Source organism: Calypte anna, chromosome 10 (genome assembly GCF_003957555.1).
Source record: "Calypte anna isolate BGI_N300 chromosome 10, bCalAnn1_v1.p, whole genome shotgun sequence".
NCBI lineage: Eukaryota > Metazoa > Chordata > Aves > Apodiformes > Trochilidae > Calypte > Calypte anna.
In genome coordinates, this window is record NC_044256.1 from 2,132,020 (window position 1) to 2,146,359 (window position 14,340).

At 38.0% G+C, this 14,340-nt stretch overlaps 1 protein-coding gene across 1 annotated transcript in view; it reads right to left on the bottom strand.

Annotated features, from left to right (window-relative positions):
* SCAPER (S-phase cyclin A associated protein in the ER) overlaps positions 1-14,340 on the bottom strand; it is a 156,287-nt gene that overhangs the window by 100,537 nt on the left and 41,410 nt on the right. Inside the window, exons 9-18 of the mRNA XM_030456965.1 lie at positions 13,645-13,907; positions 12,969-13,187; positions 11,294-11,464; positions 10,923-10,998; positions 10,375-10,492; positions 9,961-10,072; positions 9,336-9,476; positions 6,405-6,560; positions 4,811-4,953; positions 736-817 (exon numbers count right to left, since the gene is read on the bottom strand). Coding sequence (XP_030312825.1) covers positions 736-817; positions 4,811-4,953; positions 6,405-6,560; positions 9,336-9,476; positions 9,961-10,072; positions 10,375-10,492; positions 10,923-10,998; positions 11,294-11,464; positions 12,969-13,187; positions 13,645-13,907 — 1,481 coding nt within the window. The remainder of the gene's footprint in view (positions 1-735; positions 818-4,810; positions 4,954-6,404; positions 6,561-9,335; positions 9,477-9,960; positions 10,073-10,374; positions 10,493-10,922; positions 10,999-11,293; positions 11,465-12,968; positions 13,188-13,644; positions 13,908-14,340) is intronic.

Below are 14,340 nucleotides of genomic sequence, written 5' to 3' on the forward strand. Positions count from 1 at the left end.
AAAAAATAACACTGAAAGGAAAAATTATTTATACATAATTTACACATAAACCATCCAAGAATAAAAATTTACAAGATTTATTATTAATTGAAGCTTTAATACACTTTAATACACTTTAATCAGAAGCAAAAAAATACAGTTTCTCATTTTAGAAGTCTTCCATCTTTTGAAAAGTGGTGGTTATCCCTAAGAATTTCCAGTATCTTGGTTCTGCACTGGACAGTGAATTCAGCTGAACAGATGAAGTATTAAGGGGTAGATTTTTATGCCTAGTTTATGAAATAACTGGACCCCTTCATGAAACAAAAGGAAGCAGCATGCCACACTTGACAGCATCAATTCCAGTACTTGTAGAGAGCAATCTGTGAGACTGTTTGGTGAACTGAAGTCATTAAACAGTGTGGGAGTTTTTACACACTTTTTTTTCCTCATTATTTAATTCAAAATTGCCCTGATTTCTCTTGGAAAGCACAGGTTTTGTTGTCCTGTTCCAAGCTTTGGAGTTGATGCACTCCAAAGAGCTCAGTACTGTTCTTTCCAGACTACAATGTGTTGTACAGCAAGGTCCTTTCTTCATGCAAAAGCCTAAATAAGAACTTCTTGTAGAGTTTTGCAGTTCAGGACACTGTACAGTGCCCTGTAACATCTTCAACAAATAAAACATAGAGACAGAGAACAATTTTGCAGAAATTCTATATCACTGATGTATTTTTCAACTAAAGTATCCTGTAATACCTTCAGCTGAATCTTCTTCTGCAGTTCTTCCATGGCTTCTTGTTGAGCTGCAGTAAGAGCTGCCAACCTCTCTTCTCGATCTCTAACCAAAAGATAATAAATACAGGTAAAACTTGTAATAAAATCAAGCATGCCTAATATTGACTCATTTATGTTTGACATAGAGAACAAGTAGCCCAAAAAGGAAGTTGAAGATAGTTCAGTAAAAGAGTCAACAAAAAGCAACTTGCTTAAGAGAGAATACAGATGCTTTAATTTTGATGGTTTCATCAAGTCAGACACTTGAACTGGTGCAGCAGAACCTGGGTCACACCTCAGTCTAGCTCAGAGCAATGATGGGCAACATGAAGGTACAAAAAGGTGATGACTCTGATATCCTGTCAACATTAGCATTCTCTAGTCGATGGCTCCAGTCAGTGAACCAAAGGGGAGGAGAACCATGACAACTAAAAGACAAACCATACAGCAATGAGTGCAGTGTGTATATAAAAATGATAATCAGTAAAAGTTTGAATTTATGAACTTCAAGATAAAGCTCTGAATAACATCAAATGATAGAGATACGAGTGAGAAACTGATGTTCTAGAATATTGCAATTCTAAATGTTCAAGATAGCAAAGGACAGCAAAATTAAGCATTTTTCTTCTGTACATAACTGCACTTAGGAGCTGTTTTGGTCACTGGACCTGTCTGCCCTACACCCCTCTGCCAAAAACTCATGCCTCAAACTTCAGCTGGCCACTTTCATCAGCTCTCCATTCCCTCCCCAGCAGAAATCAGCTGCCATGCATGTGGATGTCAGGAAGCCCCTGTGAATCCCCTAAGCATCACTCTGCTGAAGAGATGAGGATTCTTTTTTTCTGCCTGAGAATAGAACAAGAGGTTTAAGAGTATGTTACAATACCTATTAAGCAGAAACCTGCAGGTAACAAGTTAGGAGTGATCAGCAAGCCAGGGGAGCTACTGAACTCCCTGAAGGAAGAAAGTCAGCTACTCATGGTGTTTGTACAAAAAGAATTAGGATGGGAGAGAAACACATCTCCTTGGTGTCTGGCAGCTGGAAGGGCCAAAAGGAGCACCAAAAGTTTTGAGTAAAACTGAGCAATGAAGAAGTCATTCAAAGCCATTAGCCATCATTTTAAAAGCCATTCTAAAATTAAAGCAGTGGGAGTAGAAAGAATAACATAAAGAGTAGAGTCCAAACTGCAGTGGTTTCCATTTTGTGTGGATTTTTTGTTTGTCTGTTTTTTTTTTTTCAACAGGAAACTCATAGAAAAACCAGTCCTTGAAGTAGAAGGCTCAGATAAAGTAACATTTGAAAACAAAAAGCCACAGAAAATTTAACAGCATGCAGGAAAGATGATGGGTGCAGAAGCAAGTCTGAGGATAAACACCACACACAATTGTTCTTTCAGAAAGTTTAAGTGAACTCTTCCAGCCACCATGGTTGTGGAAGGGGGGTAAGGAAGAGATGATGGATGAGAAGCATTTGGTAGTTTATTTGCTATCTCCCCTGAGGTATATAAAGAAAGACTGAGCTACAGTCTTTGGTTTTGTTTTAAAGAGCTCTTGGTTCACATCACGAGCTGAAACAAATGACAACACGTAGCCAGTACCCAAAGCTTACTTTAGCTACTTCTTTCAGTATAGATGTTAAAATATTTGTTCAGTCCTACAAACTATGAGGAATTAATATCATTGTATAGTTTGGATTAATATTTGGAACAACATTCTGAAGTTTAGAGCATCGACATCATTCCTACAGAAGCCCTTCTGCAAACCATGCTTTTTGCATGATTATATTATGCAGTTTCATGATTTCTACTGACAATAACAAAATTTTCCATATTATGGATTTGAACCCTCTCGAACATAAAAAACCCTGAAATTACATCTAAAACTTTACTGGAATCAAGTTAATGCACCGTGAGGGCAGAAGGGGTTTTAAAGTCACTTTTAAGTACACTATTCCTTTCATTCAGATGCTTTAATCACCACCAGATGCACATGATAGATCTTATACTGAAGAAACTTTAAGGAGATATTCCAAAAATTACTCATTCCAGCAAGTGTTATATCTTCAGCATAAGAGTCAAATCCCAGCAGTAGGAAAAAACCCTAAAAAACAACAAAACAAAACACCAAATGATACCCCTGGGGTTCCATCAAAAACTGCTGAGGTCCAGCAGGGAAGGGACAGCACAGCCAGCTCACTGTCTGGCTCATCTCTCCTGAACTTCTACACCAGGACACTTTGAATCCTCCTCTAATTCTGCCAGGTTAGAGAAAGCTCAGAACTGTTTTGAAGAAGATGTAATAGGTGTAATGTCTCCTGAGGCCATCCTGACATAACAGAATCACTGGACTGTAGGGTATCATGGATATATTCTTTCCTACACCTTCCCAAAATTATAATTTACAAAAAAACCCAACCCAACCCAAACCAAACCAAAAAATATGTCTCTTGTTTAACCAGCATAAGGCAAAGAAAAACAAACACAAGCACAGCACAGCACTATTAAGTACAATGCATGTGAAAACTGAGGGCTAGGGTAGCAAAAAGAGAGGACATTTGCTGAAGCACAGGACTAACAGAAGGTTAGAATAGAAACTGCTGTTCTTCACTTCAGAATGAAAAAAATGGGGTGCAACAAAGGAAAGTGGCAGATTTAAAACTGTTGTCACAATAAAAATGTTTAAAGAACCATTAGTGAACACTTCTTGTCATAGGAAATGTGACTTCTGTTTTGGATTAAAGGGGATAAAGGGGATAAAGGGGATAGTAGGTGGTGACCACAAATAGAATTTGGCACATTAAAGAATAAATAGAAAGCCTTTTTCCTGAAGCAGACTTGAAAATAAAACTTTCTCACATGAGAACAACATTCGTTCTCTCTGCAACCAAAATTTGGCTCAAAACAGAGAGAAAAGCCCACATGAAAATGCCTTCATAAACTTTGGATTATGTGCAAAAACATAACCCAAGTATATCACTGGCAGTAGAATCAATGAAGACTGATTTCCACCCTTGGTGCTTCACAAAGTCATCTCTTGGATCAATAAAAAGGCAAACACAAATTGATGTCAGCGAGTCAAAAGTTTCTGGAGAGTGGAGGAAGTGGAGAACACAGGGACATTAACCTTGTTTCCTTTGAAATCTAAGATACAGTATGAAAAAGGCAAATTATTACAATGTTCTGTTAGCAATAAAGCTAAGATAAATAAAATAGGGGTTGCACGTTATATTGTAGATGTATCTAAGGAAACTATCACAGAATTTATTATTACTCACCTGATTTCTTTCAAACTTGTTCTTACAGAATCATGGAATGGGCTGGGTTGGAAGGGACCTCAGAGATCATCAAGTCCAACCCTTGATCCACTCCCCCCGTGGTTCCCAGCCCATGGCACTCAGTGCCACATCCAGGCTCTTTGGAAAGATCTCCAGACACGGAGAATCCACTACTTCCCTGGGCAGCCCATTCCAATGCCTGATCACCCTCTCCAGAAAGAAATTCTTTCTCATCTCCAACCTAAACCTCCCCTGGCACAACTTGAGACCCTGCCCTCTTGTCTTGCTGAGAGTTGCCTGGGAAAAGAGCCCAACCCCCCCCTGGCTCCAACCTCCTTTCAGGGAGTTGTAGAGAGTGATGAGGTCTCCCCTGAGCCTCCTCTTCTCCAGCCTCAACACCCCCAGCTCCCTCAGCCCTTCCTCACAGGACTTGTGCTGGATCCCTTCAGAGCCTCTTTGCTCTTCTCTGGACCTGCTCCAGCACCTCAATCTCCTTCCTGAGCTGAGGGGCCCAGAACTGGACACAGGACTCAAGCTGTGGCCTCACCAGGGCTGAGCACAGGGGCAATTCTTTCAACTTTCAAACTTTCTTTGAAACAAATTCTTTCATAAAGAATATTTATCAATGTTATTTTAAAATTAATATTAAATTAAATTATGAAACAATTTATTAATGCTACGAAGCCTGAAGAGCTAAGAAAGGACTGTTGTTCGCCCAGTGAAGCTGCAGTTGTCTGGCAAGCACAACTGTGCAGGGAAGCACTGGAATTACAGCTAAATTACCTGGCCCTCTCCCGGGCAGCATCTTCCCTGGCTTTTTCTTTTTCCTGCCTTTGCTGTTCAATCCTTGCTTCCTGCTCCTTCCTCTTCAGCAGCAGCTCCTCAACCCGAGCTTGGCGCTCCGCTTCCAGGGCTCGTTTGCGCTCCTGCCCGGGGGGAAACAGAAAGGAATTAACAGAATATACATTTTAACACCCATTTGTAGGATGTTTGTCTGACTTTCCTGATGGAGAACTGTGGTTTTATGAGCTAAAGGAATAATATGCAAATATGAGAAGCTTGACCATACACTGAAAGCAGGGTAATATGAACATACGTATATGTTCAGCCATATATTTTGTTCATCTTGAAAAAACTCTATCCATTATAGGATATAAAAACTCCATAGGATAAGCTCTATAGGATAAAAAACCTCTATCCATTATTAGTTCATTAATAAGAGTCTCTGAAAACACATGAAGTGTCCTACAGGATAGAGATGATGCAGAAATAACAGACGATTCCACAGAGTATTCATATTTAAATTATGATGCCAAAACTACCCAAATGATACTATAAAACAAAAAATGGATTTTGACAGCTTATTTTTTGTGCTATTGCTGAATACGATTTCTCTCTCCATACTCAATTGTTTCTGACTAATTAAGAAGCTACACATGCTATTTTAAGCCTTTCCAATAGAACGTTATACTTGCAGCAGCAACAAATGCAGGAAAAAAAGTGCATTTCTGAAACCTTTTACTTTAAGAAGACATTTATGAGTAGACATTTTTGACTTATTTTCCAAATCCTTATCTTACTGAAAAAATTCTCTGTTTTGTGTGACAGAATCAATGAAAAATGGCTACTTAAATACATTTTAAAAATACACTCCTTGCCACAAACTCCACCATTATCCCTCTACTAGCAAATAAATTATGCTCCTTAGAAGTTGCTGGGATGAGAAACAGTTTTACATGGTTAGATGAGGGACCTGTACTCTTATATATGGGCTTTACAAAAACTTAAGACATACTGAAAGCAGAAAACATTAATATTGGCACAAACTGTGTGAAAAATGCATGAGAATGGGAAAACTTGTTAGTGGAATGCTGTGTTAAAAAAACCAAAACCACCAAAACCACAAAAAAAAATCCCAAACAAAAAAATATCTCAAAAAAAAGAAGACAAAAACAAAACCCAAACCAACCAAATAAAAAAACCAACCCACACCATGATTACAGGAATACAAACACATTTGTATTGGGGTTTTCACTGTAAAAAGTACTGTAATTATGGCAGTAGGTATATGATAATGAATGTTTTTCTGTTTCCTCTCCCAAAATGTTTCGAGTTACCAAAAATTCACCATTTTCTTGCAATAGAGTAACAATTTAGTTTTAAAACAAGCTTGAAACAGGCAGGATCACCTGTGCAACATCTCGAATACCTTTTATAGAGACTTTAGGACTTAACCTTCCTCCTTCCTACTGCTGAAACATCACAGAGAAACCTTTCGGAGCAGACTTTTACAAGGCTGAACAAAAGGTAAAACCAGAAAGCAACAAAGACTGCACAGCCAAAATGAAAATCAAGTACATATTTCATTAGATCATACCTGAACTGCTTCATCTCGTGCCTGTTTTTCCTCTTGCCTTCGCTGTCGCTCTTCCTGCAGCTCATTCAAGCGCTGTTCGTACTCTTTGAGTTTATTCAGCACATCATGACGTTTGTTCTGAGCTTCCAAGGTGTTTATAAATGCAATTTCATTTACCTGCAGATAAGCAGGATGTGTCAGAAAAGAAATGAGAAGTCAGAATAAGGTTAATTCTTAGTGAATTCCATCTGGTTGTTAATTAGCCGTTTGATAATTCAAGTGGTGGGACATTTCGCCCAGAATGGGTTTAAAAACCACCAAGTTGAGAATATGGTTTTTTTTTTTTTGGTTGGTTGATTTGGATTGATAATTTTTGGTTTTGCTTTGTATTTGTTTGGTTAGTTTAAACAGGATAGCTCCTGGAATAAAAGAAAAATTTAAATGCATTATAAAGCCAAAAATTTTAGGTAAATACCAGGAAAACTTTCCAAGCCTTTTCAGCTTCCTTAGTCTGTCCTCTCATTCACAAAATGTGGAATTCTAAGACTCAGCTAGATATATCAGTAAAATACTAAGTGCCAGTAGAATACAACAGGATTTCTGATCTAAGTTTTTAATATATAGGTAATTACTGAAAGAAGAAGTGAAACTCTGAATAAGAAAAAAACCAAACAAGCTCATTGTTTTAATTTTTCTCATTAGTATAGCTTATTTCACAAATGTTTTGGTGTTTTCCAACACAGGACAGTGTAATGCACAATAAATAAAGAAGAAAACAATACAAAAAGGCTTACTTAAAAGTACTTTAATGTGTGAATTAAAAATCTCAAGTAATATGCTTTTCTTCTACTTAGGTTCCTGAAGGTAATCAGTATTTGTCCTCACTACAAGGCTGCTGAACAAAATTCTTCTAAACTTTAAGCTTTTAAATGCAAATGCTTTAGAAATGGACATGGATGGGAAAACCAAACTTATTTAACTTAATTTTGATTTAATAACATCAAAATTTTAGAAGCAAAGTTATTGAGAAAAGTCATGAAACATTAATGGCTATATCCACACTCAAACCTGTGACTGACACAGATATTCTTTTGCTGTACTCAAAAGTTCATGCTCTGTCTGAATCCACAAGAGAAATGATTACAGAGAGGACAGATGGACAGGCATCAACAGATCAGATAAAGGGTGGTAGGATTATTTTTTTTTGCTTTGTGTACTGACTAGAATCCATCTACAAAATGAATTTCATGGTTCATTAAACAAGTAGGCACTGGGACTTCAGAAAACCAACTGGGCAGCAACAGTTACCAAGGTCTTCAGCTATACCACTCATTAGCTAATTCTCTAAAGCCTTCTGGCCTGATTAACCTTTATTTCCAGAATGTGAGAACCTTAAGAGGGAGCAGAGCTTACACATTTAAACACACACAAGACCTCAGACATCTGCTTAGCTGGGGATTTATGGCAAGTGTGACTTGGTTAATATGATTACAGAAGTCACACAGGTGTAATGAAATAATAACAAAGGCATGCTAGATTGAGCTGGGTAATCTAGAAATCATTTTAACCCAGGAGACAGAATCAGTGACCAAGTGAAAAAGCTAAATCAGTGTTGAAGTGCTTATCTTAAACAATACCAATGAACAACTGTGCTGGTCACAGCTGGGATACAAGCTCCATGCTCTATCTTACTTCTAAGGAGATGCTTGAATCCTTACTAGGGAAAAGCAGTCTTAAAACATTTCATTTATGCTGTGCTGGTTTTGGCTAGAAAAGAGTTAATTTTCTTCACAGTAGATAATATGGGGCCACGTGTTGGATCTGTGCTGTAAACACTGCTGATAACACAGGGATGTTTTCCTTACTGCTGAGCAGCACTGAGCCAGAGTCCTTCTCTCTTTCTCACACCACCTGCCAGCAAGTTGGCTGGAGCTACACAAAAAGCTAGGAGGGGAGAGGACACAGTTGTGAGACTGACCAAAGGGATGCCCCATGGCTTATGACATTGTGCTCATCAACAGAACTAGAGGGAGAGTTTGGCAGGGCACTGGGACAGGCATCAGTCAGTTTGGGGTGAACAACTGCTTTCATTTCCATGACTTGTCACTCTTGGGTTTTATTTCTCTATTATTTCCTTTCCTTGCAATTTTTCTTTTTTTTTTTAATTTTTTTTTCCAGTTATTAAACTGTTTTCATGTCCACCCATTAGTCTTCTCATTTTGAAACCTCTGATTCTCTCTCCCATCCCACCAGGACTGGGGGTGGTGAACTGGGGGTGGTGCTTAGCTCCTGGCTGGGGTTATACCACAACGTTTATCAAATTAGTATGAATAACATAAGCTAAAAAGCATTCATTCAGTTCATGTCTTATGCAATTACATATTAACACCAGAAGAGCACTAGCACTTATTTTAGAATAACTGGCATGTGTTACAGATTTCTATTTATCTCCAACTGTTTGACAAAATTCGGGGTACAAAACAAAGCAACAGAACCATTGCTTGAGGGCACAGAATGCTGGATCTACCTACAATGGATGATTAAGAAAGGAGAATAGCAGTAAGGTCTTCCCAGTTATCACACTATATGCTGGAAAGCAGAGAACTGTTAATCAGATCATCTAACCCTTCCAGGAGGAACACTTATCACCAAAAATGCTGCCATTCTCTCTGTGAAGGACAAAAGCATCAAGAGGATTACCAGCTCTTCATTTCAGCCCAACTTCTCTTCCAGTCCAACACACCATGATATCCAATAGCAGCTGATTAGTTTGAAGTTCACATCAGAGAAAAACTGTCCATTTCAGAGACTGGAAATTAGCTGTTTTATGGTTTACACCTGTTGGTACCTGGCTTGCACCATCCTTCACAAGCTATTCTTGAGCACTCTGAGGTGTAAAACATACAGAAGCATCACTAATAGATAGTTCCCCTTGAAGATAAAGTAACCTACCTTAGCTTCTTCCTCTTGTGCTTTTTTCACAATTGCTTGTAGCTGCACTTCACGTTTAAATTCTGCATGAAGTAATTTTTCCTCCATCATCCTACGTCTCTGATCCAGTAATTCTTCTTTCCATTTCCGGACATCTTTCTCCTAAATATAATGAGCAAATTCATTACTAACTGAGGAACTGAAAATCAGGCCTGAATTTTCCTCAGAAATTTCTAATATTTGAAGCTTTATTTATAAACCACTTTATAAACCACTTTAATGCCCTACACAGAGCCTGCACTAAGTTTAACCCAGCACATTTGGGTGAGCAAAGCTTTGCTAACTGCTTCAGTTTGGTGAGTTTTAGCATTTATACATTTTTACTTTCACCACGCCTTCCCTGAACCTGAGTCACTACAGTATGGCAACAACACTCTCAAAAAAGCTAATTATCTAAAATAATGCTTTCTTTAATATCCAGAATGCATGAATCATCTGTGAAAACCTTGTGAACCCAGAAGAACATTTCATTTCACCACTAGTTTAAATCACAGAATCAAATCTCTAATACTTCCTAGATTATGAGGGGAAAAAAAAGCTTTTCTGAAGGGCAGCAGTGTCTCCCTTTGTACTACTGAAAGCTTACCCTCTCCATTAATTTTTGAAGCTTCAGTGTCTTTTCTTCACGTAACTTTTCTCTCAGCTGTTGAGCTTTCATTTGTTTCTCTTCATGTTTCTTTTTGGATTCTGCTATTGTTCTTTTAATAGTTGAAAAAAAAAAAAAAAGCAAGTGAGAACACTGACAGCATTGCAAACATTTCTAGGTTATTTTCAATTACACAGAACAAACAGGGCATTGGAGGGCAACAATTTCCCCTAAATGTAAATACTGTTCTTCTAGTCTTCAAATCTTTATTTAGTGGACAATGAAGCATGAGCCTGGTTTGTTACAAAAATAATATGGTGATTTTTGTAAGACTTTCCAGCCACAGACTTGAGGGAAGTAGAATCTGGTTGCTTGCTTTCACTGGCTAATCAAGACATAAAGCAACTCTCAGACCTTTTGCGTGATGGAGATGAGAGTTTCTCATGCATGTGTATCCCGTGGCCAGGTGGACGTGCAGGCTCTTCTTCCACTCTGTCTCCCCAGGAATTACTCTGGCGCCAGGATTCACGAGCTGTACAGGAAGAAAACGCTTCAACACACTTCTCAGGGAAAATGAATTAATAAAGCTTAGTTGCTCTTGGAGTTCTCTCTCATATGGGTTCCCCTGAGCTGAAGTAACACAAACACAGACTGAAGCATCTCTAATCCCTGTGTGTTTTGAATGCTTAATGATTTTACTAGGTTTTTATCCAGATGTTAACATAAAACTTGATCACACATTTTAACATTATAGTAGAGAGATGGGGAAGAGAAACAAAGAACAAAGACATGCAAGTCCATCTTTCCCAAGAAGATAAAATAAAAAATATCATAACTTGGAATAATATTCAGACATTACAGCATTCTTTCAAAACATTAGTTAGCCATGAGTAAAACACACATCTTCCTAGATTCTGCTGTCACTTCAATGTAAGCCCAGTAATATAAAAATAAAAATTTACCTTCATAATCAGCCAGGACATCATTCCAGTCCATAGACATACCACAGAAAGATATGCTCCCATTGCTCATATTAGCCTGAAAATGGACATGATCCAGACAGTAAATGCATAAACTTTAAAGAGCAGGTGTACACACACAGATTAAACAGTGCCAACCCAGTGGTACCTCCAAACCAAACTAGCCATCTCAAAACCAGATGCTGCTCCTATTGTTTCTGTATGGTATAATTAGTACATGACACTATTTACTTTATTTGCATGTAAAATAAGTTGCATTAATGCCATAAAAGGAACATGAACCAATTCTATAATCATACTCTGCTGACATCAAAGCCTGCAGTCGGGCTCTTCAAAAGAAATCAAGCACTCACAGTGAAATCACTCTCATTGTCAGTCTCAATATTAATGTCATTGTTTTCCTCTGCTTCAATCTCTCTAGTTAATTGCTCTTCTTCTGCAATAGCACTGGCAATGGCTTCTTCATTTGCCTTTTCCAGGCGATCTGCTAACTCTTCTTTCTTAGCAAGGACTTCTGCCATAGACTGTAAGAAAAAATGGAGCAAAAAAAAAAAAAAAATCAGAAGCAGACTGAAGAAATTGTTTCCTATATAGCTAATATGAATTTTATAACATTTCCCTCAACTTCTAATTACTTGAAGTTCCTTGTGGAGCTAACTGAAATATAAACTCCACTGAAACTGTTAGCAACTACTAATTTATTAGCTACATCAAACATGAAATTAATTCACATTCACAACCTACCAAAATGTCTTACACAAACAGTATCACTAAAAGCAACAAAGACTGTTCTTCTCTTGTAATTGTTCTGATTACCTTGTCTTAGGGACCAAGCATCACATACTCTGAGACATTAATGGTGTGTCCTGCTGTTATCTCCAGAAAAGGAACCAGGCTCCAAAATATTATTTAAAGATGAAAGAGGATCTGTTGATGAACTATGTCTGGAAACTTTTCTGTAGCTAACAGAATAGAATCTCAGGCTATACCTGGTTTTGAACACAAACAAGGCACTTTGGCAAGAATGTAGCCTAAAAATACTGACTGATTGTCTTCTTCTCTTATGTCAGAATTTAACTGCTTCACTCTGGCTACCAAACTATGTGTCACAAAACACAAACTGGTGTTCAGTGCAGTCTGGTCAGGAGTAATAAAATGCTCACCAGAGACACAGATCCCACCAAACTGTCAGCAACCTGAACTGTTAATTGAGAAACTGAACCAATATTAGTGGGTGAAGTGCTAGAAATTAGCTCTAAAGACAAATAGATGCTTGACTTGGAAATCACCTAGCAGCAGTCCAGTTTGTAAAAGATGATAAAGGAGAAGCAATTCACAGTAAAAGTTCTGCAAATTGGAATTTTAAACTCGTTTCTACAAACAACACAAAACAAAAAAACCAAAAGCCTGAAAGTATAACCTGGGTTTTACACAGCATTACTGCAAGTAAAGCAGACACACCCTGAAGCCTGCAGAATCCTAGAAAGAAAGGATGTTCTTTTTGGGAAGTCACATAAAAACAGAATACTGATTTCACATTTGTTGCTTAAGAATGGCATTCATCCAAATTGCTGACTGGAAGTCCCAAGAGAGTGGTTCAGCCAGTTGTAAAAGGCCTGCATTTGTTATCCCATGAATTTTGATATCCCATGTGATTACAGTTTGAATAATTAGCAAAACAGGAGTAAGAATTTAATAATAGTCTGACATAAAATGATTGATAGTGAAAGGAAATGAAAAATTACAGCAAACATATATGTAAAAAAAGTAATGAGAGCACAGACTTCTTTATTCCAAATAATGCATTTATGTCTTTCCAGTTTAAGTTCAGAAACTTGACTGGAATTAAATCCTATCATGAAAAGTATCTCTGCCACAAATTATTTTTTCTACAGTAGATACCTTAGAGGCTTTTCATTGATTTATGCATTAGGGTAACAATAAATACTGTGAAATACAGAATGAGAGAATTAAGGATTAAATTTATTATGTACACGGAAGATTTCTTACCAATCTGGCAGCACTCACATTTGAAATATCTGAGGGATCCATTTCAATTTTAGCTGTTTCTGTTGGATGCTGGTTTGTATCAGCAGTGATCAGGGAGGAAGCTTCACTAATCTGCAGGGTTTCTGAAGCAGAGTCAGTATTAGTGAGAACTGGAGGCATCTCAGACACTGTCTGTGAGGAATCTTCTTGCAATGGTGTTTCATTGCTCCCATTGTCTTCTGAGGTATGTGCTGTGAACTAAAAAGAGATGAACAAAATGCAATATACTGATTTTTAAAGCCAGATAAAAAATGCTTTTTTATAGTTGAAAGGATTCTGACAGAATACCTAGCAACCTGGCAGTGAGCAATGCAAATAACTCCATGCAGAGATATTTTCAATTGCTTGTAAGCTTGCAAAAGTTAAGAGTTTACCACCAGAAATTTTATGTGTATGAGACTGCTTAATGCTGAATTTTTGGAATACATGAGAAACCTACCCAAAACACTGTAAAACACATGGTCCACTTCATTATTTTTAACTATCTGTGTCAAGACCTTAATGTGTTTCCATAAATGACACTGAAATAGCCATTATTTTTAAATCCCTTTACAACATGGTTAGTAAATAAAATTTCTAGACAAAATCAGCCTTAGAAAGTGCTCTAAAAATACTGCTATATTTAAGGCAGAAAATGGTTCTGAACTGTACTGACCTGAGTCCTTTCAGCAAGAAGACCTTCAGATGGATGTAAAGGATCTTTCTGTGTAGGTTCTGTGCTTTTGGATGCACCACTGTCAGCAAGCAAACTCCCACACTTATTTTCTGATGGTGGCAAAACGACATTTTCTTTGTCACTGTCACCTTTGCTCTTCAGTGATTCTGCAGCTACAGGAGCTTTTGTTGCCAGAGCTGTGAATCGAGATCGAACTGGCCTTCCCCGCTGAACTGTTTCCCAGCCCTCTGCATCCTTTCGATCTACACAAGAAAACAAAACACCCCACGCTAAGAAAGGGAGCCTTAGAAGCATTACACAAAGTTGTTTCACTACAGTAGTACCTAAGTTGGGTGATAAAAATGTTCTCTTTAAAAGTCAATACCTAAAAAAAACCCCAATTATATTTTCTTCAGCAAAGCTTTATACTTCAAGGAGTGCTCTCAGTTTCACAGCCACTGACCAACTCGATTTCTGGGACCAACTCTGTTACTTCAAGAAGCTAAGCTACTCAGACATACTCAGGGGAAGTTTAGGTTGGAGATGAGAAAGAATTTCTTTCTGGAGAGGGTGATCAGGCATTGGAATGGGCTGCCCAGGGAAGTAGTGGATTCTCCGTGTCTGGAGATCTTTCCAAAGAGCCTGGATGTGGCACTGAGTGCCATGGGCTGGGAACCACGGGGGGAGTGGATCAAG